Raw genomic sequence first — 26,234 nt, forward strand, 5'->3', positions numbered from 1 at the left:
AGGGAGTGATGACGATGAAAGTACCTTTGCTATCTTTTTATGAAGTACAACAGTTTCCCAGTCTTCGGTACTGTACGGTGTTTTAAAAATGAAATTAACCCAAATCCTCAAAATTACGCACTTTGGACGATATGATCTTTAGCTGTGAATGACTTTGTTATAAACATATAATAATTAAATCATATCTTGAGTACTTAAAGGCCTAGATCTTGGCAGTGGGCCTAGGGATTTCTGTCTTTGGGGCTAATGTTAGTAATAACTTTCACTGTATGGTTCTCTCTGTATATCTGTTTTTGGGATTCCTTTATTCAAAGAAGTATAAAATACACAGAATGGCAACTGGCTGTAATCTCGTGTGATCTTAGTCGAAAGCGTACACTTTGTACCTTTAAAACTACATTTAAAATACATGTTAGCTTCACAACATTAGTTTAATGTGAAATAGTTTTAATACACATTTCTTACCATCAAAAGAAACGTGGTCATACGGTGATAATTAATTTACTGATGAATAATTGACCGTAGGGAACGTGTCACTTCCGGTAAACGAGATCTCATTTAGATGTCATGTTATTTTGGTGAAATTTGCTCTATATGCCTTTTAAGTTGCCGATCTATTTATTTTTATAGCTCTTTGCTTTATCAAAAGAAAATTGTTCATTGTTAAAGAATAAGAAATTTATTTAGGTATATATTTCATATTTCACTATGTTTTTAGGAAGAAAAGGAAGTTTTTATTGTATTTCAGTTTCTATCAGAAGATGTGCACACATTCAGTAAACAGTGACTGTTAATCTCATGCAAGCTTGTGTCAGTGCGTTATCTTAGTGAAGCGTTTGCTGACTTGATCACTCGTGATCAAATCAACAGACTCTTACTAAAGTATTACACTGGCGATACGGCAGGCACTTAATAAACCGAATCAGGTCCTATTTTCAAACAACACCTGTTGATTTCTAAGACTTCCAGTCATAAATTCATTCCTTCCTTCCGTGTAGAAAATACTAATAACATTAAAAAAAATAACATTATCATTATAAACCAACAGTCTGATAGAAAGTTTTTCACGACACAAATTTTTATCCTTCTGCTGTCTGTTTCATACACCGGTAAAACGAGATCTCATTCAGTTCCCACGTGATGTTGGTGAGATTTGCTCTATATGCCTTTCAAGTTTCCGATCTATTTAATTTTATTGCTCTTTGTTTCTGGTGTCCCCAATTCCTTCTATCGATCTTCATACTGTACTAAATGAAGATGTCTCAAAAGATTTTCAGACTAATGTAATGATACTTAATGCAGTATTTGAGCTTTTTGATCATAGCGATCATTTGCGTTAGGTGTGTTCTTCCACAGCTGGACCTGCAGTACTGAACTTCATTGTTTTGCTTCTCAAAAGGCACATTGTTCCCTGTTGAACTCTCCTCAAAAAGTCTGAAATCCTAAATTTTTTCAGGATTGTTTTAATTAATTTGAATTGTTCAAGACTTTTTATCAAATCTGTCTCATTCATTGTTACATATCAATGACACATTTCAATGATACGTTTGTCTTACTTTATTTTTCTATCATTCTGAGTTCATGATCAAGTTACCCTATATTTTATCTTTCCTTATACTTTATTATTTATTTAATTAAAAATAGCATTAAAAATCCTTAACTCTTTAATTAAATGAAATAATTATCTGTCATAGGTGTAAACATGTAAGTTAGGGAGAGGTAGAGAAGTTTTCTTTCATTTTAATTCCTTTCCTATTTATGTAATACATGTGTAGTAAGGTAGAGTTATAAGTGTGAACTTATACTTTCTTGCTATTGAGCTAGCTTTTATAGCAACATGGAAAGAGTGTCTGCCATAGGTGTGAGAGGCCCTGGGTTCGATTCCTGGTCAAGCCTGAAGTATTTTCAACCTGTTACATTCGGCGCCCAATGTAAACAACTCATGCGTAGATATAAATGGACTGTACAGTAACTTCCCACAGAGGTTCAAACTCCTGGAATTCGAGGATGAACTGTAAAATTGAGAGGGTGTATGTAGTAGGGTAGGGTATAAGGGTGCACTTATACTTCCTTCTATTGAGCTAGCTTTTATAGCGACATGTTAGTGTCTGCCTTAGGTGTGAGAGGTCCTGGGTTCAATTCACAGTCAGGCCTGAAGTATTTTCAGCCTGTTACATATGTATACTTGTAAAATTTTGATTTTAGAAATAATTTATTGCAAAAGAGTGCTTTAACACTATTTATGTACGATGGGCGGTTATACGACGGGCGTAAAAATTTCATGAGGGCGCAGCCCAAGTGAAATTATTTGTACGACGTATAACCGCCCGAGTGCATAAATAGTGTTAAAACATGGTTTGCTGTAAATTATTTTAATTCTTATATGCCTTTAATCTAAAACAGTAGATGAAATATAGTAGCGCTCTTTCTTGGTCGCAACAAAAACTTTTTTTGACGTCACCGCACGTAAACGTGACGCCATTCTAGCATTAGCGTGTTTTAACAGAGACAAGAATATTAGAATTCGAAATAAATATGTTTGAAGTTAGTATACATGTATGTTATCATCCTGTTTACAAAGTTTTATCTCTTTTTTTCAATGACATTCTTGTTTTGACCTTTTATTCAAATATTTGGAATTCTAATGGCATCATTCCATCAGTTTCAATTATTGTGTGACCCTTAACATTTTGCTACATCTTAAAAACTGCCATAAGACCAATAATTGTAACAAGGTGACGTTAAACCCAACAAAAACAAATATTCACTTTCTATAGAATTAGGTAACAATTTTAGCCTTTTGTTTAAGAATAATCAGAATTATCAAAATTATAGATTTGTTTTTTTCATTTTCCCATTTATTGTGATGAATTTAGTATGAAATTTTTGCAACTTTTGCCAAGTGAAGTTTTGTGCGCAATTTAATCATCCATTTCCTCTTTTTCATCATCTTCATTTTCAGATCAGTAAACCTCCCATTGATAAAGTCATTTTGATAATTAAAACTGTCAGGGCTTTTTTCCCCAATAAATCTACCTCCAGTAAAAGGAGGCAGCCCCAATTAGCAAAAAAGTGTGTTTTTTCGTAAGTTTTAGCTTAAAGTCCCAATTGATTGCCAAAATGTTAAGTTTTAGCTTTTTCACTGTGTAACAATAGTTTATCTTCTTTACATTTTTAATTTTTTTTATGTCAACAACAGTTATGCTGTTAAACATTTATTAAAATGTCATCCCAGCACACAGACACATCTTCATATACATTATGTTAAGTTAAATTTTCCCTCTTTTAAGGTAATTTCCAAATGCATTTTCAAAATTCTACCACTGTTGGCGGTATTTATTATCAAAATGACAAAAAAAGACCAGACTGTGGATGCTCAATAATTTCAAAATATTTCTTTTTTTAATCTTCGTAGAATGTGACGGATATGCCAAGTTATTAACTTGGATATGACTTGTATTGTTTAAATACAGATGAATGTTAACAGTGGATGTTAAACTACAATCGACTTTCATTGATTTTAAATGCATACGATATAATTGGTATCAATTAATGTACACTTCAATGTAAAAGGTGGAGCCCTGTGGATCTACAGGTATACAGTATATGTTTATTAACAGATCTTGGTAAATTTAAAAATATTTTAATATTTTATAACCTTTTCAAAAATCTGTCTGAAATATCTGTATGTCATAAAAATAGAAATGGGCATATTACATTAACAGTTGTAAGTATAAATGTTGATGTCATCTGTTTTTAAAAATGCAAATAAATGAATTTCAAGGTCTTAAAAGGCACTGACCTTCAGATTTGGCTGAAAATAATCTTTCTCTCAATTAAAGTTTGGTCATATTATGAACATTAGAATATGACTTTTTGTTTCTAAAACATTATAAAAATTCCAAATCAAGAAAAAAAGATGACTTTATCGAGAATGGAACCTCGGACCACCGCGACAATGAAGACATTTTCCCGTCATTGTCACCAATAGAGCTATAGCAGAATTAGTGAGTTATGACTTCAAAATATAGAGACAGTTTACCTGGAGTAAAAGCTTTACAAATGCTTTTCAATTTTCATCGTAAAAAGTAGTAAAAACAGCAAATTCTCATGAGTTTCCGTAACATATAGTTTGTCAGAAATTAAGTTTTAAAGCCATTAGCTCCCAACTGTGCTAATGAAGACAGAAATCCGTTTTCCCACTGCCAAGATCTAGGCCTTTAACAAATATAGCATTTATTTCCAGATATCTAAAAAAAATATGTTTTTGTGTTGTCGAATGATCTAGAGGCCTGTCCCTTTAAAAGTTGTGTTTTCACAAAAAAAGTTTTCTTATAGTATTTCATTATGATATAAAAGAATGTGATTTTGTAATTTTAAGACTCTGTTATAAATAATTAAGGAATTGAAAAATGAGATATGTTAACCAGTATATCAAAAACCTGTAGATTCACATGTGATCAGTTGTGAAATCATTAAAATTTGAGGGGAGTGGTGGGGGGGGGGTGGGGATGGGGGGTGTACCATTTATTTTATCTTTAAAAATTGAATTCCATGAATTCCTATCCCTCCAAAATAGCCAGTTTGGCCAAAACCAGGAAGTTTCATGCCTACAAAATTAAATGATTTTGTATATAGATATATGCAGATACAAATGTATGTATAAATCTGGTATAATAATAATAATAATATCAAACTCTTATTAGCGATTAAATTCTTACTACAAGTTCTAATAGGAAGGAAACTTTCTTGATTTGATATTGGTACATACAGGGGTCTGCATTCATTTGTTGAAGTCGTGGAATTAACTTGCACTTGACTGTAGAAGAGATATACCAAAGACCTATGTACATGTGTAAGAGAAATTCAAAAATAGGAATGTTTTTTTGTAAATTTTTAACATATAGAAGTGTATTTTAAATTATCAATCCTTTTTCAGTGTGTGCATTATACTGTTAACCATGACACAATCAGATGAATCAGAGAATCCTATCCAAGATTCTGAAGAAACAAAAGCCTCTCAGTCCTTTCTTCAAAAAACTCCCCAAGAAGGTTTGTTTTAGAGTTTAGTTTTGTACATTTACCAAAATTTTGATATGCATTTGATGTGGCAGTGCAGACAAAGTTGTTATTTGTGATGTATTTTCTTTGAGTAGTTTAGAATAGTGAGCACTATTTTAGTGTTGATATATTTTTCTGGCGTTTGCATACCAGTACTTATTCTTATCTCACATCATATAAGATTCTTCCTTAATACATTCTTCTTGAGTTTGTAAATACACGGTTTAGATTCAAACTTAATGGCTGACATGTCACTGATTGAATCAGATCATTTCTGAAAAAACATGTATGATTTATCTTACCAACTTCTCCTTACTTTAATTTAAGATACAGAATAAATGCTATCTTGGCTGCTCTGTCAAGCAGTCCATATCCAACTGGAGCAAATGTGTATTTTCTTACAGCATATATCCTGTATCATGTCACCAACAAACCCTAGAACTAACAATAGCATGAAATGAAGACATCAAATTTCAGCTGACTTTAACTAACACTGACACAAGCAGACATCAGCTGAACATTTTATTCTTATTGTTTTAGTTAAATTGTTGCTATGTTTTGTACAAAAGGTGTTAAGTTTTTAAATAACTCTTTTAAATCTAATCTTTTTAGGTGAGCTAGACAAAGATGCTGAGGTAAAAGTTAAACCAGAGACTAGCAACTACAAGGACTACAGTTTGTGTAAAAGGTTAAAGGTCGATCATCCGTTTAGAAGAAGATTCATCCATACACTATGGTTGTTTTGGGCATTTGTTGGTTTGGTAAGTGATCAGCAGATTACACATATTGATAATAGTTATCAAGGTTTAACACATTTTTTAACGGTATTTCAGTTACATAATGGCAGGCTGTTAACTCAACCAGTTTTCCTGGATTCTGTACCAGTATAACCCTGTTCTCCTTAAGTAACTGCCAACTTTCCCACATGAATCAGAGGTGGAAGACGAATGATTTCAGACACAATGTCTTATATCAAATTGTCACGGAGAACATACGCCTCACCTGGGGATCGAACTCAAAACCCCACAATCCACAGATCTGTGCTTACCCTATAGAGCTAAGTTTAGCTGAGCAGATTAGTAATATGGATGATTGAATACATATAGAATACAGTGACATTGCTGGTGATTGCTACTTTTTAGCTCGACTATTCGAAGAATAAGTAGAGCTATCCTACTCACCACGGCGTCGGCGTCGGCGTCACACCTTGGGTTAAGTTTTTCGTACCAGTCCACATTTTGACAAAGTCTTTTGAGATAAAGCTTTGAAACTTTCAACACTTGTTTACCATCATCATGGCCAGTTATAGGCAAGAGCACATAACTCAGTCAAGGATTTTGGCTGAATTATGGCCCCTTTTGACTTAGAAATCATGGTTAAGTTTTTCGTACCAGTTCATATTTTGACAAAGTCTTTTGAGATAAAGCTTTGAAACTTTCAATATTTGTTTACCATCACCATGTCCAGTTATAGGCAAGAGCACATAACTCCATCAAGGATTTTGGCTGAATTATGGCCCTTTTTGACTTAGAAATCTGGGTTAATATTTCGTACCAGTTCATATTTTGACAGTCTTTTGAGATAAAGCTTTGAAACTTTCAACACCTGTTTACCATCACCATGTCCAGTTATAGGCAAGAGGACATAACTCCATCAAGGATTTTGGCTGAATTATGGCCCCTTTTGTCTTAGAAATCATGGTTAAGTTTTTCGTACCAGTTCATATTTTGACAAAGTCTTTTGAGATAAAGCTTTGAAACTTTCAATACTTGTTTACCATCACCATGTCCAGTTATAGGCAAGAGTACATAACTCCATCAAGGATTTTGGCTGAATTATGGCCCTTTTTGACTTAGAAATCTGGGTTAATATTTCGTACCAGTTCATATTTTGACAAAGTCTTTTGAGATAAAGCTTTGAAACTTTCAACACCTGTTTACCATCATCATGTCCAGTTATAGGCAAGAGTACATAACTCCATCAAGGATTTTGGCTGAATTATGGCCCATTTTGACTTAGAAATCTTTGTTAAGTTTTTCGTACCAGTTCATATTTTTTGTAAAGTGTTTGACATATGGCTTTGAAACTTTTATCACTTGTTTAGTATAATAGTCTCTATCTGTAGGAAAGAGAACATAACTCTGTCATCTATTTTGGCTGAATTATGGTCCTTTTTATACGCCCGAAGGGACGTATTATGTTATGACGCTGGTGTCCGTCCGTCTGTCCGTCCGTCCGTCTGTTCGTTAGCAATTTCGTGTCCGCTCTGTAACTCTTGAACCCCTTGAAGGATTTCAAGGAAACTTTACACAAATGTTCACCACACCGAGACGATGTGCAGACCGCATGTTTTGGATGTCTCACTTCAAGGTCAAGGTCACACTTAGGAGTCAAAGGTCATATCAGTTTGTTTCGTGTCCGCTCTGTAACTCTTGAACCCCTTGAAGGATTTCAAAGAAACTTGACACAAATGTTCACCACACCAAGACGACGTGCAGAGCGCATGTTCCGGATGACTTGCTTCAAGGTCAAGGTCACACTTAGGGGCCAAAAGTCATATCAGTTTGTTTCGTGTCCGCTCTGTAACTCTTGAACTGCTGGAAGGATTTCAAAGAAACTTGGCAGAAATGTTCACCACATTGTAACGATGTGCAGAGCGCATGTTCCGGATGACTCGCTTCAAGGTCAAGGTCACACTTAAGGGTCAAAGGTCATATATGACTTTGCTTTGTGTATATTGCTCTGCATTGCAGTGGTCTTGTTTTTATTTGGCAGATCTCTTTTTTGTACTTACAATAATTTTTTTTTTTTGAATTACGTCCCTTTTATGTTACTATAAATAGCTTATTTTGAAACTTTTTTATTATTGGCCGTAGGGAAAAACCGAGACCACTTTTCTGTGGTACAACATGGATGGTACCTCCAATTTTAAGGTGTATTTTTACATACCTATACCTGATAAGGATTTTTTTGTAGACTTTGATTTTTTTTTTTGTGGACTTAGATTTGTTTTTTGAAGTTTTCCTTTTGTTGTTCCAGTCCTTTGGGGCTACAACAGTCAAGTTCTTAAAATTTTGCTCCAATCCTATGATGTAAGCCTTCGGGCGTATATTGCCCCGCATGGCGGCGCTCTTGTTGGATTTTGAAATTGGTTCTGTTTTCATACAAGTCCATGTTTTGTCAAAACTTTTTGACATATGGCTTTTAAACTTTGAACACTTGTTTATCATTATGATTTCCATCTGTAGGCAAGAGTACATAACTATTTTGACTGAATTATGGCCCTTTTTGAACTTTGAAATTGGCTCATATATTGCCATTTAGTGCAAGACTTATCGAAATCAAAGTAATACAGGAACATTGTTTGTCTAATCTATTTATTCCTTTTGTCTGAATATCCGTGGAAATATTTTGACCCCATTCTTCAATCAATTCTTCGAATAGTCGAGCGCGCTGTCATCAGACAGCTCTTGTTATTAGACCTCAGAGCTTTGCAAGAGGCAACAGTGCCAACATTTATTAAGTAAGAAAAATAATTTTAAAATCATTTCTGATAAAAGTATTGTTTATGATTGTGTAGGGTTGGATGGTTGGACAGATGGGCCCTTCATTTCCAGATCTCAGATTGATAGCTCAACAGGAACTTGATACAGCAGCCTGGCTCTTCACTATATTCTCTATTGGATATCTAATTGGATCTTTTTTTGGAGGTAGGATTTTTGAGCCCCGGACTGGTTTTTAAGTATAGGTTATAGATCATTTATCGAACTTCTAATGCAATTAAGTTTGCCGAAACAGAGCGTAGCGTAGTATCTGTAACTGACTTAAATGCCCCATTTCATTTTATTGACAGGTAAAAGAAACAAAAAGCTCTCTCTGAAGTAAACTAAACCACGCCTTCTTCAGTCTCTTGGAATTCATTTGCTAGTCTTATCTTCACTCACGATGGAGAAGTACATGTTTACTAAAACTTGATACAAGGTCATTTTTGTGCCAGCCTTTAGCAAAACAGCAGTTGATCCAGTGCTGGAAGATTTTAATTTTTTTGAAAATCCCTCGCTTGTCATTGGATAAAAACAGTGTTTGAACTATAAATCTGACAGGGAGTCAAATTTTACGCAAGTTAGAGTTTAAGGTGTGGCGAATGGTAGAAGTGAAATTTGAAAAATTGATGAAGCAGTTAGGATGCAGCATTAGCATACCTTGAAGTCTTTCTATACCCAAAGCTTTATAGACAAGTATTATTTAATTTTCATTTCATATTACATATTATATCCCCGCCTGCTTAGCTCAGTAGGTAGAGCGTTAGTCTACGGATCGCAGGGTCGTGAGTTCGATCCTCAGGCAGGGTTATGTTCTCCGTGACTATTTGATAAACGACATTGTGTCTGAAATCATTAGTCCTCCACCTCTGATTCATGTGGGGAAGTTGGCAGTTACTTGCGGAGAACAGGTTTGTACTGGTACAGAATCCAGGAACACTGGTTAGGTTAACTGCCCACCGTTACATGACTGAAATACTGTTGAAAAAATGACATTAAACCCCAAACAAACAAACAAACATATTATATTATTTATTTATATTATTTCTTTCAGGTATACTGTATGACAGGTTTAACAAAATGTTACTGATTGCATTTTCTACGTTGATTATGGCTGTATCAACAGGAGTGCTACCCTGGTGTAAATGGTTTCCCCTCATGCTGGTTGTGAGGTTCATATCTGGTATTGGTGCTGGGGGACTTGATACAGGTAATACATAGAGAATGTCACATTTGTTTGATGCTTGCTGACTAGAAACATTTTAGTGCATAGAGAATAATATGAAATATTGGGATTCGATCTGCCTTCAACTCATCCAAATTAAAAGTGAAAATACTTGTTTATGTACATAATGTTTAATGCATTTTAAGTAATTTTATTCTAGAAAGTGTGTAACTCCTGTAACTTTGTTTACAATGTGCAAAACATTGCAGTTGGAAAAGTGTAGACGCTTATTGAAACAGGTTTGATTTTCTCTGGTTTTTGACAGAAATTGTAGGAAATTGACCATCAGCATTACAATTGTGCAAACCAACTGGAGGTCATGGGATTGAACCCCGTTGAAGTAATGACAGTACCTACTCATTTTTCATCAATACGAAGCTTACAGCTTTCATCACAATCCAGCATAAGTATGAAAATTTAAACTTGTTACATTCTGTAGTACAGTAGTGATGCAATGTTTCTTTTTCAGGAGGGAATGCTGATCTTGTGTCACTGTGGGATGAAGAAGGAAGGCCATACATGCAGGCATTACACTTCTGCTTTGGATTTGGTGGAATTATATCCCCTCTGGTGACAGAGCCATTTCTGGCCGAGAAAGAATGCTTGGATGCACAGGGTAATGGAACAGGTATAGTTTAACCTTTACCCTGCTATATTTCTAAAATGGACTGGTCCATCATTCAGTTTGGGCAATACCACTTTTTATTCAAAGGGATATTCACTGAAAATACACTGACTGAATAGCAAACAGTGCAGACCATGATCAGGCAGCATGTATGTGCAGGCTGATCTTGGTCTGCACTGGTCGCAAAGGCAAAATCACTTGCCACCAGCAGGTTAAAGTCCTAGTGATATTTCTAGTGGTATCAGGATCTAATTTTGTTAGCTCACGTGATCACAAGAGGCTTAAGGTGAGCTATTGTGATCAGCCGGTGTCCTTGTGTCTTGTGTACACCCTGGTAGCTTTATTTCTAGGTGTTCACCAGTTGGGTCCAGTATAAGATAGGCATAAGATATCATTTCAACTTTGAAATGTGTCACTAGGACAGTTGTTGCCAGAATAATGTGCCCTTGTAGAAATAGCCAATTTTAAGCTTTCTTTGCTCTCCGGTACTTTTATTTTTGGATGTTTATCAAACTGGGTCAGATATTAGATACATGTAGATTAAAGAACTAGGTAGCTTCCAAAAACCAGCTGACTCGGATAATTAATGCTAGAGTAGTGTGCCAGTGAAATTGCACAAAAAGCAGATTTTAAGCCTGTGAACTGCTTTCATTTATTTTTGGATGTTCACAGAAATGGGTCAGAATGTTAGGTTGGTAAAAGATCTTGGTTCTTTTAAAAATCTAGCCAAAATAGGTCAAGTTTAAAATTTGGTTATCTGAAATCAAAAAACTAGGCCACAAAGTTAGTCAAGAAAAACCTTGTTAACCGTCTCGAGCCAACATTTACTACTTGATCTTCATAAAACTTTGTCAGAATGTTTGTCTGTACGAAATCTAGGTCAAGTTTGAATCTGGATTATTTAGGTATTATGTCTCTAGGCAAAATAATTTAAAGAAATACCTTGTTCACACTCAGAAAGCAACATTTTCCACATGATAAAAAGACCTTGCCAGAAAATCTAGGATACATTTGTAAGTAGGTCACTTGGGCAAAAATATGTCACTAGGTCATATCATTGAAAAAATGATTAGGGATCTACCAGATTTACATAAAACATGGTCCGGAATATTTGTCTTTATATAATCCTGTTTTTCAAATTGTTCCCCTTGAATGCACTTGCACTTGCTGTCCAGATTTTGGTATGTTAAAGTTTACAGAAATTTTCTATCAAGGATGGCTGTCTCTGTTGCTAAAAGCCTTGGCTGCAATGTGTTTTGTTTATATTTATGTAGAAGGTGCATTTTTAAAACAATCTTGCCTAAAACTCAATTTCACAGAATCGCTTCATGGGTAAAATCTGTATTTATTGTGTGTAAATGCCAAGAAGAAAAATTTAAAGGCATTGTAACAGTTTTACCTTTCAAATACTGATATTGTTTCATGCATGCAGGAATAGGTTGAAAACTGTATGTCAACTAGCTTATTTCATGTTCGAACACGAGATTGCAACTTTTAATAATTTACTTGAAAAAGAATGTTTTTTCCACATTTTGAATTTTGAAGCTTGTTATTATTTACATTAATTTTACAGTCAACAGAACATTGTAGTGTGACCAAATACCTTTAAGGTAAAAAACAAGAGTGAATACTTAACACTTCTTTCTTTTTTAGATATTATTTCAACAAATACAACTGCAGAAACATTATATGACAGTGTTTCCATGGCAACAGATGCACTGAATTCGTCAAGCAATGGCACATGTGAAGAAGTTTATGGAGAAACTTATATTCATTTTGCCTACCTTATTTCATTTTTTATCTTATTTTCCAGCTCATTGCCATTTTTCATAATGTCATTTAAAATTATGTGCAATAAAAAGCCGCACAATATGGCAGCAGATAAAAGCGAAATTCCACGACCAGACAAACTTCCGTTCAAACTTAAGGTGATTTTCTTGATACTTCTGTCCGCGTTCATGTTGATGTATTGTGCCGTAGAAGATACTTTTTCTGGATTTTTAGCAACATTTTGTATTTATCATTTCAATTGGAGTACTGGTACCAGTAGTTATGCAACCAGTACCCACTGGGCATCTTTCGCTTTCGGTCGTTTCTCGGGAATATTTCTTATAAAGGTTTTTAAGCCCGTTCAGCTATTCTGGGCATATTGCATATCTGTCGTATCATCTTTTGTTGGGTTGCTAATCGTCAGTTTAACATATACAACGGAATTAGTGTGGTTATTCATAGCGTTGGCAGGTTTCTCTATGTCGATAATATTTCCGTGTATATTTACTTGGACCGAGGAAAGTATACTAAAAGTTACGGGCATGATTTCCTCAATGTTTCTTATAGCAGCTTCTGGCGGTTTAATGCTGAATCCATTGTTTTTAGGTTATCTTATGGACAACTTTTCCCCCATGTGCTTTGTGTATCTCCTTTTGGGAGAAAGTGTAGCATGTTTTTTACTGTTTTTGACAATATTTATTCTAGTCAAAAGATACATTAATTTTGCCAGTTCACCAAAGTCTTCAGACATGGAGATAGTTGTATCTGAGCAAGAGATGGTGCCTTTAGGTGAAAAGAAAATGGAATAAATGAATATTTTATTGTTTCAAGATATTGTTTAAGAAAATTTATTTTTAACATTTCGATATAAGCGATGCAAAATCAGTTCCATATCCCTTGTGTTCTCAACTGTGACTCATAATACACGTGACTTTGTAATTAATGTTTAATGACCAGATTTAAGTTCAAATTAATGTTATACTTTATACTTTTGCATATGAGGTAAAAAATTACTTACACATTCCAATGACAATTCATACATGGAATAACATGAATTGCAAATGTGCGTAACATGTTTCTGCGATTAGATCAAGCATTGCAGAGTTAAGGGCCCTTGGACTTAGACAAGTATGTTAACTGGCATTATTGTTACATGGGTAAATGAAACTTCATGATCTCTATAAAGTATAATTATCTTCTGTGCATGACATATTTTTTCAGTGTTTGCAACAATGCAGTTAGGTCCCATTACCTTGGACATGATTTGAACATATTGCTGGTCATATACCACAAGATACAAGGTATATGGAAGCTATGTTGGAATTACCCTCCATATCTTCTTTAAGTGCAGGGAAGATTTGCATAAAATTAGCATCAGTTGTTAAACTGTTCAAGACAACATGCAGAGTGCACAACCAAAGTCACTAGGTCCATGGACAATCTTAACTTAGCAGGCCAAGATCAAATACATGTAACTTATATTTATATTCGCTCAGTATCTTCTCAACCACTGGAAGGATTTTCATAAAAATACAGTCAATTGTTAACCACCTCAAGAAGACTTGCAGAGTGTACAATTCAGGTCATTAGGTCCAAGGTCAAGGTCTCTATTGAAGGTCAGAGGTCTTCATTCCAACATATTACTTTGCCTTTATTTGGGGGTGGGTGGGTAAATAACAGAAAATATATCAATATATATATGAGCCGCACCATGAGAAAACCAACATAGTGGGTTTGCAACCAGCTTGGATCCAGACCAGCCTGCGCATCCACGCAGTCTGGTCAGAATCCATCCTGTTCGCTTTCAAAGCCTATTGCTATTAGAGAAACTGTTAGCGAACAGCATGGATCCTGACCAGACTGCGCGGATGTTGGTTTTCTCATGGCACGGCTCATATATTGATTTAATTCATATGTAGTTTTTTAGCTCACCTGTCACGTAGTGACAAGGTGAGCTTTTGTGATCGCCTGTCGTCTCATCCGTTCACAATTTCTTGTGAACACAATAGAGACCACTTTTTGCAATCAATTTTAATCAAACTTGCAATTTGTATTGGCATAATATCTCAGTTCCTTTCGAAAATTGGCCAGATCCCATCATGCGTTCCAGAGTTATGGCCCCTTAAAGGGCCAAAATTTGCTATTTTGGCTTGTGAACACGATAGAGACCACATTTTGCAATCAACTTTAATCAAACTTGCACACAAGTTCTATTGGCATAATATCTCAGTTCCTTTCGAAAACTGGCCAGATCCTATCATTGGTTCCGGAGTAACAGCCCCTTAAAGGGCCAAAATTTGCTATTTTGGCTTTTGTAGCCATATAGAGATTTCATTTATGGTTTGATTTGATACAAACTTGCAAAATATCTTCAACAACAATAAATCTTGGATTCCATGATGAATCTGTCAGATCCAATCATAGGTTCCGGAGTTACGGCCCCTGATTGACCCATGAAAGAGCCAAAATTTGATAATTTGTGAACATGATAGAAGTGACATGTTATATCTTAATTCATCAGCACTTACACACAACTTAAGTCACAATAAGATCTCAGTTCCTTTCAAAAACCGGCTAGATTCCATCATGTGTTCTGGAGTTACTGTCCCTGAAAGGGGTAAAATTTTCTAGTGTGGCCCTTTACGCCATATAGAGGTTTCATGGCAGCTTTGATTCAAACTTGCACAGAATGATTATCTTGATGATTTCTAGGCCTGGATTGAAACTTGGTCATGTTGGGTCAAAAACTAGGTCATCAGGTCAAATCAAAGGAAAAGCTTGTTAACAACCTAGAGGCCACATTTATGACCCTATCTTCATGAAACTTGGTCAGAATGTTTATCTTGATGATTTCTAAGCCAAATTCGAAACCGGTCATATGGGGTCAAAAACTAGGTTACCCGGTCAAATCAAAGAAAAGCTTGTTAACACTCTTGAAGCCACATTTATGACCCTATCTTCATGAAACTTGGTCAGAATGTTTATCTTGATGATTCCTAGGCTATTTTTGAAACTCGGTCTTATGGGGTCAAAAACTAGGTCACCCAATCAAATCAAAGGAAAAGCTTGTTAACACTCTTGTACTTTTGATGTGCATGAAACTTGGTCAGAATGTTTGTGTGCATGAAATATCGCATGAATTTTCATCTGGGTCATGTAGGGTAAAAAACTAGATCACCAAGTCAAATCAAAGAATAAGCTTGTTTACACTCAAGAGGCCACGTTTTTTAGTCCAATTTTAATGAAAATTGGTCAGACTGTCATCATGAAATCAGTAGGTCAAACATGTTTACACTGTTATGGTGTGTTTCTCAGGTGAGCGGAATAGGGCCATCTTGGCCCTCTTGTTTATGTTTTTAGTACAGATAACTATGTTTTCTTGTCTCTTAATGTGGCTGTGTTCTTTTTCTTTATCTTGTTTTATTGTTGATTAATGTCTAGTCAATGTGCACAGATTAGTATTTATTGCAAAGCATCATAAATTCTATAAATATAATATGTACATTGCTACTCTTTTGTACAGTTGTAAGAGACAATGAAACATGCCAGTAGATCTAATACAATTAACAGATGTCTGTGATTTCAGTATATCCCCCTTGTTAAAAGGTATTTAGATCTGCCTTAATGACAAATGTATTAAATTTATAATTGATCCAGTTAAGCATGGGCTAAGTGACCAGACCTGTTTCAGTTAATACCCTCTTAATGTATACTTGTTAATCACATTTGTTATTTAGAACAGACACATTGTATGTTAAATATTTCTGCTCCCCACTTATATCACAATTTTATGGCCTTTATTATTGCAGCAGGCTAAAATATTTTTGCCGCAACCATGGCCCTTGCAGCCCCTTAATCAGTCTCACTTATCCAAGATTGATAAATCCACATATTGACCTCTCTAAAAGACAGTAATTATGTATTAACTTTAAGCTTTAATGTTTAGAAAGAATGTTTTATCTTTGCTGTTAAGAAAGAATATGTTTCAGCTTTTATGTTAAGAAAGAATGTTTTATCTTTGCTGTTAAGAAAGAATATGTTTCAGCTTTTATGTTAAGAAAGAATATGTTTCAGCTTTTATGTTAAGAAAGAATATGTTTTAGCTTTTATGTTAAGAAAGAATATGTTATAACTTTAATTTTAAAAAATACCTTATAGTTTTAATGATAAGAAAGCATATTTTTTAACTTTATTGTTTAGACAGAATACCTTTTAATAGCTTTAATGTAAAGAAAAATATGTTTTAAGTTTGAAGTTATGGAAGAATGTCTTTTAGCTTTATGTTAAGTCATGAATGTTTTAAACATACTTTATATTATATATATTCTTATATTTTATAATTCCTTGTTTTGGACCAGCTTGTTTGACTATTTCAATGTGCCATGACATATTTTATGTCCTGCAAATTTTGTCAGATCTTTTTTTTTCACATTTACAGAAACATGACATTGTTAATGATTGTATTCAGACGACATAAGTGCTAGACTATACAATACTATATGAGACATTGTTTCTTTTGCTACAGCGTTTGATAAGGAGTGATATATAGTTAACATGACATGACATATTTTATAGGAATTAATTTTTTCTAATGTTTACATAAACATATTAACAGGATGTTACATATCTCTTACAGGAATGTAAATTGTTCCAGAACTAATTATGAAATGCACTGTTTAAAATACACTTTTTGAATATGCAGATTTCTGGCCAGAAACAAGTTACTGATACCTGAAATGGAATATTCTTTGTTTAGTAAATCATATATGCTGACATCCATTGTAACTAAAAACAATTTTTTAAGGTATCCGGTCCACAAATAAGCAAGTTCTGTGTAACAGTGCTATTAAAATATATCAAATATTGATGCCTGGTAAGCACATAATTTTGGTATTATTTGAAAGCATATTGTCTACTGAAAAAGAAAATATAAATTACATGACAAAATTTATATTTTTTTACTTGATAGTTTTCAGCGATACTTCAGCAGAAATCCAGTTATTACAGTGTAAGATTTACCATTCCACAGTCAAAAAACATGACTGAAATAGTTCTTGCATATTATTCATAGTCATATTATTTACTAATTCTTGTTCAGCAGACACTACTCTTTCAAATGATACCAAAAGAACATGGGGTCACCAGTCATCAAAATTTACCGATTTGTGGATCGGATACCTTAAGGTAAAATTTATATTTTGGTCTTTGTAAGTTGCTGCTGTAAAACGTGATCCCAGTTATGTCATTGATTGGACTAATATATGTAGCATCAAGAATTGTTTCAGTCCAGGACCTGGAATCTAGTATCCTGGCATTTTGAGGGAATTCCCCTTTCCAAGTGTACTGCAGACAGTTTTTAGCTGAACTTAAATCATACTTTGAAGTCTACAAAGATACAGCAATTTTCTAATTATAATGATGGATATTAAATTAATCATAGGATTATATTAAAGATACAAGAATCATTAAATAAGGAGTAACTTTTGCACCCTGTCTAATACAGAGAATTTGTATGTCTAGCATTTATAAATTATATTCACACAAGTTTTGAGTTCTAATGTTTTGAAAATGTCGGATAAGAATAATAAAATTAACTGTTTACTCTATGCAGACTTTGTTTATTTGTTTGACAGGATTGCATAAATAATGTTACATTTCCTACTAGAGGTCACATTTCCTACCGATATAGTATACATGTAATCTGGTAAGAAATTTTATCTTTATAAAATCTAGGTCAGGTTTGAAACTGGGTCATCTTAGGTCATAGAAAATATTTAGTAACACTCTGTCATATTTTCTACCAGATAGGTATGAAATCTAAATCAAAATGGTTGTCTTTAAAATTTATGGTAAGTTTAAAGATCAGAAACTTTCCACAGTTCACATTTTCTGCCTGCTTTACATGAAACATGGCGACTTGCAGGCTATCATGGCCCTCTTGTTTAGATTTACATCTTGGGCCTTATATGTAATGACATTATAAATACAAAAATGCATTGTAGGAAAGTATTTTAAATTGCCTTAATTTAGATGAAGGGACCTCCACGACCAAGTGGTTACGGTTTGCAGACTTCGAATCACTTAACCCTCATCAATGTTGGTTTGAAACGTTGCTAAGGGCGTAGAGCTCTTCGTGTGAAAAAGTCGTCGAACTTGTCAACAAAAGGTCGATGTTTGTAGGGTGTTCCTCGTGAAAAGGGTTGCAATATGACCTAAATTGTGTTTATATGACTCGATACCCAACAGAATCTGATTTGTTTTGATACTTGCACTCAGACCGGTTTCGTTTGGCCCTTTCTGGTGTTTCTCGTGTTGGTCTGCCTAATGTTAAGGAATTGAGTACATACATACATCAATTGCCTCGGTGAACTTTTCTCAGAAGTCCTTACGTACACTAAATACAACTTCTTACTTTCGGCTTGTAAATTTCAAATATTCATTTCAGATTATGCATTTTGCCATGAATATCACATTAGTGATTGAGGGTTTTCATTGCCGGGTGGGAGAGTACATTCATATCTTTTGCAGATTAAAATCACACATCAAACTATTTCAATGAGCGAGTAAGAATGAAATCCATCAAGGCCATCTGATGGTAAATCGTCTAATTAAACACGGTTCATCGTTCAGAGCCTGAGATGTTCAACCACACGAGCTAACGTCCTCGTGGTTCAATTCATGCGGCTTGTAAACGCATCTGAATTGCGACAGACCGCTCGGAGGCCTTGATAAGCATGTGGTTTAATTAGTGACGTCACCGACCTATTTTGATAGATAATACAAGACTATACACAACATAAATTTGCAAAAATAATTATATTTTATATCAACAAAATGGGTATCAAATATAACAACCAGCAACAAAAAGTAATAAGATTAAATTAAACATAATAAATTATTGAGGTATCACAGTTACATTAATGCAGAGATAAAAATTTATTAAAGACCTTGTAAAAATAGTTATTGCAATTTTACATAAATAAGCATAAATATACAAAACTAGGTATCCATATTTTTCCGCGGAATGGGCTATCTTGTAGCCGTGGAACAGTATGTTTCACAAAGAGCTTACATAGTCGCTCTCTTCAAGGTATTTTGTATTGAGTACAGCACATGTGACGGATTGTGTATTCGAGTATTGTACCATCTTCACAACCTTTGACCATATATTCTTCTCTATATCATACTTGTACAAGTCACGTGACTCAACAAGTCGGCTTCGACGCCCGCTCAAACCAAGATGTCGTACACCTCCGCATACAAAAATAGTTCCCTCGTGAAAACTTGCTGATGTTATTTTTCTTTCCTCTGGAAAATTCTGGCCGTATGTCCATTTATTCCTATTTGGGTCATATATGGCTACAGTAAGAATATTTTCATGCATCGTAACGCCGCCGACCAAGTAGATACAAGATTTGAAAGGGAAAGCGCAGAACTGTGTACGTGGTTTGTTCATTTGTGTCGTGACTAGTGTCCAAAAGTCCCTTGGAATATCGTACCTTAACACCGTATCTAAATAGTCATCATCTTCATCTCTCCCGCCAAAAACAAAAATGGCATCAGCTAATGCAGCTGAAGCATGATTATAGATACCGATCGGGACGGGTGAAAGAATATTCCAGATATCGTTGTCAGCATCATAGAATTCTACTGACTCTAATGGCGCGCCTCTGGGGTATAGCGATTTTCCACCAATCACAAACACCGTGTTCTCCAGCACAGACGCTGAAAAACAACAACGAGGTTTGCACATATCGGTTTTACGTTCCCATAATACAGCCTGTGTGTCGTATTTATACACCTCACTCAGAGCTTGTCCAGCATCTTCAAAATGGTGGTCATCATAAAATATTCCGCCCAGGAAATAAAGACTATTATCGGATGTAACAACCAGTTGGTAATAATCAATTTTGTATTTAAAGTCAAAAGTTGGATGGGGTTTAACACCGGTGTAATTCTTAAAAGTAAAAGGATCAAACGCAGTGAGCGAACGTCCATTTTTGTCAACAGTCCCGCCGGAAAACACCAACATCTTTCTGCTGAACATGCCATGTCGCGGTTTTGAGTTGACTCCATAATACTCTTGCTCGATTTCAGACGATAAGTTTGAATCTGCCCTTTTGTACGATTTGAATTTTGATAAAATCTTTCCACAAACTGGGTCATTTTTGATTAACAAATCTTGCTCAACATTGTTCTTTAAATATTCTTCACTTAACAGAGGCAATCTTACGTGTTTGAATAAACGCGGAAAGAGGCTTGTGCGCGAATCTTTCAAATTAATCCATTTTTTGATCGCATCAAAAATCATTTCCTCCTTTGCTACTGAAATGTCGTCACTTGCAATAAGTTCTTCAAAATCATCCACTTCCAATTCAAAAAGATTTTCATCGGCAATAATGTCTGAAAATTTGTCGAGTATAAATTTCTTTGCATACTGTTTTAATTTCGTGCACGCAAAATGTGACGCAAATGTTAACATTTCCACGCAGTTTTCCATGCAAACCTCATGTGTCATATAATTTGCACAGTTTTCAATTAAATGTGTTAGTTCCAACATGGTAGCAGTCATTAAGAAGTCTTGCACATTTTCATTGGTCAGCTGAATACTTCCAGTGTAAATATATCCAATCACGGCCCCCAGTACATAAGACGGTATATTATATATTTCTATGACTTTTTCGTCTCGTTCTTTCACGGGATTCACGAACATCGCTCTGAAAACAAATTGCATACTTTGAAAAGTTATTTTACCCATATCCAAAGATCATTTGTTTGTTAAAGCGAGATCAAATTAGATTAACGTGACTCTTATTTTTTATATTGGAATGGTATGTACCACCGAGAGCTGTTTCCGGAATTGTACGCGTTAGACCCTATTCATTAAAAATAGGGAATTGATCATGAATACAACTGATATTATAACTTAACATGGTTAGTTTCAACTTAAGACTTATTTGCAATAAGAGCTTAGATAGTCATGTTGCTGAAACAAAATAGTGATTAAAAGGTACCTGAAGTATGGACTGGCAGCGGCTAGAACATTTCTATGGCAATCAATTCTCACGTTATCAACCTTCAGTGTGACGTCAGTAAGGACTTGATTCTCATACAATTTATTGAGATTTTCCAACAAGTACTGGCGGTAACCATCCATATTCATCGTGCTTCGGACTCTTCCCTGAAAACAATCATGTCATTATGTCATTTGTAGTAAAACCATTGTGTTTCGAGCTTTTCCATGCAAACGATCATGTCATTTATAGTAGAAACATTGTGTCTCAGGCTCCATGTGTTTCGGGTTCTTCCCTGAAAACGAAAAAGTCATTTTAGTAAAAGCCTTATGTTTCGGGTTCATCCCTGAAAACGATCGTTTTATTTAGAGACTTGTGTGTCGGGTTATTTCCTCAAAACGATCATGTCATCTATGGTAAAACATAGTGTTTCGGGTTCGTCCTCAAAACGATAAAGTCATTTATTTTAAAAGCATTGTGCTTCGTGTTCTCCCTGTATTGTATTTTTGTAAAATTGTTCGTATTCAATTTTCGTCTTTTGATTTCTAACCATCGTCTGTGTGGTTGCTGTTATTGTTGGTGATAAACCAGTGTTGGTGCGCCGTAAAACCCAAATAAAATAAGATTTATACAGCGCCCTTTGGCAAACTCGTTCAAAGGCGAAGCCACTCATGGCGCCAAAGTCATGCATCCTCAACAGCGATCAGACCTGAGGGACAGAGCAAATCATGAAAAGCCACCAGAAAAGTGAGAGAGAAATCTGTTAGATACAGACTCTTCACGATTAGACCGTACTGGTCTCTTATAATATAGTTGGGACACGCAATTAAAGAGCACCTCTGATATTTCTAGTGCCTGGACTAGGATTCGAACCCTGGTCCTCTGGATTGACAGTCAATCCTGCTAATTTAGTGGGCTTTTAAAGCTGTCCCAAGCCATAATTTTATAATTGTTTCTAGACTGTTCAGCTCTGCTAATTCTCTTCAGGATTTTGCACGCATGATAATCAATAGTTCACATTTACGCCGAACCCGAGCAGAAAGTTAAAAGAATGAAACCGAAACGTAATGAATTGAAAATCTTAAGTTAGGTTACAAAATTCTGCCCCAAAATGTGGTAAAAGACATATCTTTCCAAATTTTCGCTCAGAAATTTTAATCAAAATTCGGCGTATATGTGAAAGCCATAGTCCATGCCAAAACGAGAAAAACAGTATCTATGAGAATAGCGATATCATGCAATAACTTTTACATATTTTCCTCTAGTTTCAGTTGTTTTTATAAATTTTCCGTCTTGGCGTCAGACAAAATTTTGATTGCGTTTGATGTTATTGGAAAAAAAAAACATATCTTAGTACGTACCTGTAAATGCGTATTCCCACTACTTTATGCGCTTAACACATTGTTTTTCTTTCTACGAAGTATTGTTACGAAGTAATAATAAACATGTATATGTAGGTGTTTACTGTGCTAACCTCTGGTTACCATGGTAACCACGGAAGGTAATATGTGCACACGTGAACAGGTATGAATGTATAGCAAATTCATATAGCATGATGTTTACCTACATTGGATTACCATTATGCCTACAGTATATATCACCAGAATAGATATTCTATGATCATATCATGTTATCACTTCTTCTAGTGCAGAATGAACTTATAATATGCACGTATCTATTCATTTGGTGATATGAAAACAGCAATAAAAAGAAAGATGTAAGGTATTAGTCTGAAACTTGCTTTGCTCTTAAAAACATTATATATTTTCTACTATTTAAATCAGTTTCTACATTTGTGTATCGAACCGGCACCATGTGTACAGTAGAATTATTGCATTGAAAAGATTTTTTAACTTACTGGCAAATTAACGCGTCATTTGTCACATAATCTAATTAAAATACTAATGAAAAATAAACATATTTATACTGTGTACAGTAGAATTATTGCCTTGAAATTTTTTTAACTTACTGACAAATTAGCCCGTCATTTGTCACATAATCTAATTAAAATACTAATGAAAAATAAACATATTTATACTGTGTACAGTAGAATTATTGCCTTGAATTTTTTTTAATTTACTGACAAATTAGCCCGTCATTTGTCACATAATCTAATTAAAATACTAATGAAAAATAAACATATTTATACTGTGTACAGTAGAATTATTGCCTTGAAATTTTTTTAATTTACTGACAAATTAGCCCGTCATTTGTCACATAATCTAATTAAAATACTAATGAAAAATAAACATATTTATACTGTGTAGAGTAGAATTATTGCCTTGAAATTTTTTTAATTTACTGACAAATTAGCCCGTCATTTGTCACATAATCTAATTAAAATACTAATGAAAAATAAACATATTTATACTGTGTACAGTAGAATTATTGCCTTGAAATTTTTTTAATTTATTGACAAATTAGCCCGTCATTTGTCACATAATCTAATTAAAATACTAATGAAAAATAAACATATTTATACTTCATGTAATTATTTCATTTAAGATTATTCATCTTCAATCCCATTTGATTATTTTGTGATAACGAAAATGTTTTAAAAATAAAATAAAAAACTTACCCGTGTCATAATTTCGCGTCAAAACACTAGCACATACATGTACAGCGGTTAAAATGAAAGTAACGACTGCATTGCAAGTTTAATTTTGTATATCTTAAAACCCTGTTATTATTTGCATTACTGGTCGCATTATGTACAAAGATATCAAGTGTAACGCTATTGTACGTGCGGTAATAAGTACTGAAGAGTGTTTAAATTTACAATAAAACTTTTCGCTTGTATTATCTATTGTAAATACAACGACAAACATGTTTAAGCATGTGTCTGGTATGCCCTGGTCACTCGGTCAACAGAATAAATATCTTATTTCATATTTTTTGACTAGCATGCATGTATTATGTGTTTATGATGAAGATGAATGTCAACCTTGGTTATAAACAACCCATGCATGTATTTACGCAGACGTTATTGTATAAATGGAAGTTATAAGCTTAGCTTTCGGATCTAATCCTTTTTCATCATGTATGATAACAATATTGTAAATTGTAAATTGTAATATGCAAAATCATCCAAAAAGTCGACTTTCCCACAGAGTCGACACGGAGAGAAATGACGATTTTTGAAGGTTTTCTTCCCGGCCGTTTGAATACAAATGATTTAAGGTAGTCCTTTCTTAGTAATCTAGGACCATCCTAGTATTAATTGGTAGCAAAATATCCCGGTCGCCAAAATCTACCCAAATTGTTCCCGGCAGTTTCATAAAAACACTTCTTGCCTTAATTGCAAGCAAAATATCAGAGTCGCAAAAACACCCTAAAACTGGCATTTCGAACAATTCCTGACCTGAGGAGAAATGAAGACATTTGATTCCTCGCCGGTTTGTATCTGTGCTAAATTCCGGTTTTGGGATGATTGTGGTGACCCGGATAGTTTGCTTGTGTCTAATGCAAGGATGTGCTTTGACGGTCACGCAGTGACCCTTTTTAAAATATTAGTACCGATACGGCCAGGAACTGTACCCTCAAAAACTTATTTCCCTCTTGGGTCCTTTGCAAAATTACGCTTTTGGTTCGTGACCGTTTCGGTACTAATATTTTGAAGTAAGTCGCTGCTTTGTCATCTAAAACATATTAGCAACAATTGTAAGTAAAATATCTGGTGTTTCCAAGATCATACCAAAACCGGAATTTCGCACAGGTACCAACCTAACCAGAAATGACGATTTTTGGGATACCGTAGTAGTTTATTTCTTTATCATCTAGGACCAGCCTAGAATGAATTTCGAGGAAAATATCCGGGTCACCAAAATCACCCTAAAAGCGGAGTTTCGCACTTCCCGACATGAAAAGTCATAGCGAATTTTGAGGGTACCGCTTCTGGTCGTGTCGGTACTTATATTTTTAAGAAGGTCCCTGCTTGATCATCTAGGTTCATCCTAGCATCAATTGCAAGCAAATCCTGAAATCTCAAGACCGCAAAAATCACCCCAAGCTCAAATTACGCATAGATTCCGACCAATAATATTTTGACTTTATGCCGGGGATTACTGAATTATTAGGCAAACTACTAGTATATACTATCATGTTTTCCTCTTGGTGTTTTGTAGAAAGAAAAATCTATTGATGTTTATAGCTATTATTTGGTTTCGAATCATCAAAGCAATGGTGGTGTAAATAAATCCCATGTGATAACGATAGATAATAGTTCTAATATTTATCTGTAGATAACATAATGAACTTAACAATAAACTAAACTAATGTACTACTGGGGACAGTTATTGATAGCCACTGCCATTAAAGTACCCGACCTGACTAAAATCAATATTTTTTTTAATGTGAGCCATTATGATGCCAGCATTTTATAATTAACGTCTTATTCTCATGAATTACCGAATGAAACCTCATCAAACTTGTTTAGAAGCATCGTTTCGTGGACTTCTCTTCAAACCGTTCCATTTGGTCCTTTATAGGGGTCACCTGTGCTACAAATTGAAAAAATTAATGTCCCATCACTTAACTTGGTATCTAGCATTTTTGTAAGGTCTTCTCCCAAGTTTGTTCAAATGGTCCGCTTGGTCTGTAGTCCCTTTGTATAGTCTTCTTTTAATTTCTTCAAATGGTTCCGCTCGGCCCCTTTTTGGGTCCACCAGAGCTAAAAGAGCAAATAAACCTTTAAATAGCTTCTTATGAAGTACTTGTTTTGATCTTCATCAAACTTGATGTGTCATAGCGAAAACTAGAAAAAACTATAAACTACTTTTCTGCTGGATAGATCATTACAGCATTTGGCCTCTTGCATCTCCCAAGCGTTGAAAAGGTTCTGCTTGTCTGCTTTAAGAGACTGCAAGAGATAAGTATAAGAAAACTTTAAAATTCCTCTCATGAACACTTGATGGATCATCACTACACTTGTTCTGTAACATGTTCTTATAGACCTCTCTCATATTTATTCAAAGGTACTGATTGATCGCTTTTAGAGG

General features: G+C 34.7%; 2 protein-coding genes across 3 annotated transcripts; one reads left to right on the forward strand and one right to left on the reverse strand.

Moving 5' to 3' along the window:
* The first annotated feature begins 4,873 nt into the window (after nucleotides 1-4,873).
* LOC123532510 (sodium-dependent glucose transporter 1A-like) lies at nucleotides 4,874-13,116 on the forward strand. Its single transcript, XM_045313966.2, has 6 exons — nucleotides 4,874-5,052; nucleotides 5,674-5,822; nucleotides 8,642-8,771; nucleotides 9,658-9,813; nucleotides 10,298-10,456; nucleotides 12,107-13,116. Exons 1-6 carry the CDS (start codon nucleotides 4,962-4,964, stop codon nucleotides 13,030-13,032), a joined length of 1,611 nt encoding a protein of 536 aa, XP_045169901.2. The 5' UTR covers nucleotides 4,874-4,961; the 3' UTR covers nucleotides 13,033-13,116.
* A 5,906-nt stretch (nucleotides 13,117-19,022) lies between these two features.
* LOC123532694 (kelch-like protein 40) lies at nucleotides 19,023-24,570 on the reverse strand. Of its 2 annotated transcripts, none has more exons than XM_045314231.2 (3): nucleotides 23,816-24,570; nucleotides 21,238-21,404; nucleotides 19,023-20,940 (listed from the first exon to the last, which is right to left on the reverse strand). In XM_045314231.2, exons 1-3 carry the CDS (start codon nucleotides 23,822-23,824, stop codon nucleotides 19,281-19,283), a joined length of 1,836 nt encoding a protein of 611 aa, XP_045170166.2. In that variant the 5' UTR covers nucleotides 23,825-24,570; the 3' UTR covers nucleotides 19,023-19,280. The 2 variants fall into 2 exon arrangements, with proteins under 2 accessions (XP_045170166.2, XP_045170168.2); XM_045314233.2 differs by lacking the exon at nucleotides 23,816-24,570 and adding an exon at nucleotides 22,599-22,833.
* Between the last annotated feature and the right edge of the window lie 1,664 nt (nucleotides 24,571-26,234).

This window comes from Mercenaria mercenaria, chromosome 11 (genome assembly GCF_021730395.1).
Source record: "Mercenaria mercenaria strain notata chromosome 11, MADL_Memer_1, whole genome shotgun sequence".
Lineage (NCBI taxonomy): Eukaryota > Metazoa > Mollusca > Bivalvia > Venerida > Veneridae > Mercenaria > Mercenaria mercenaria.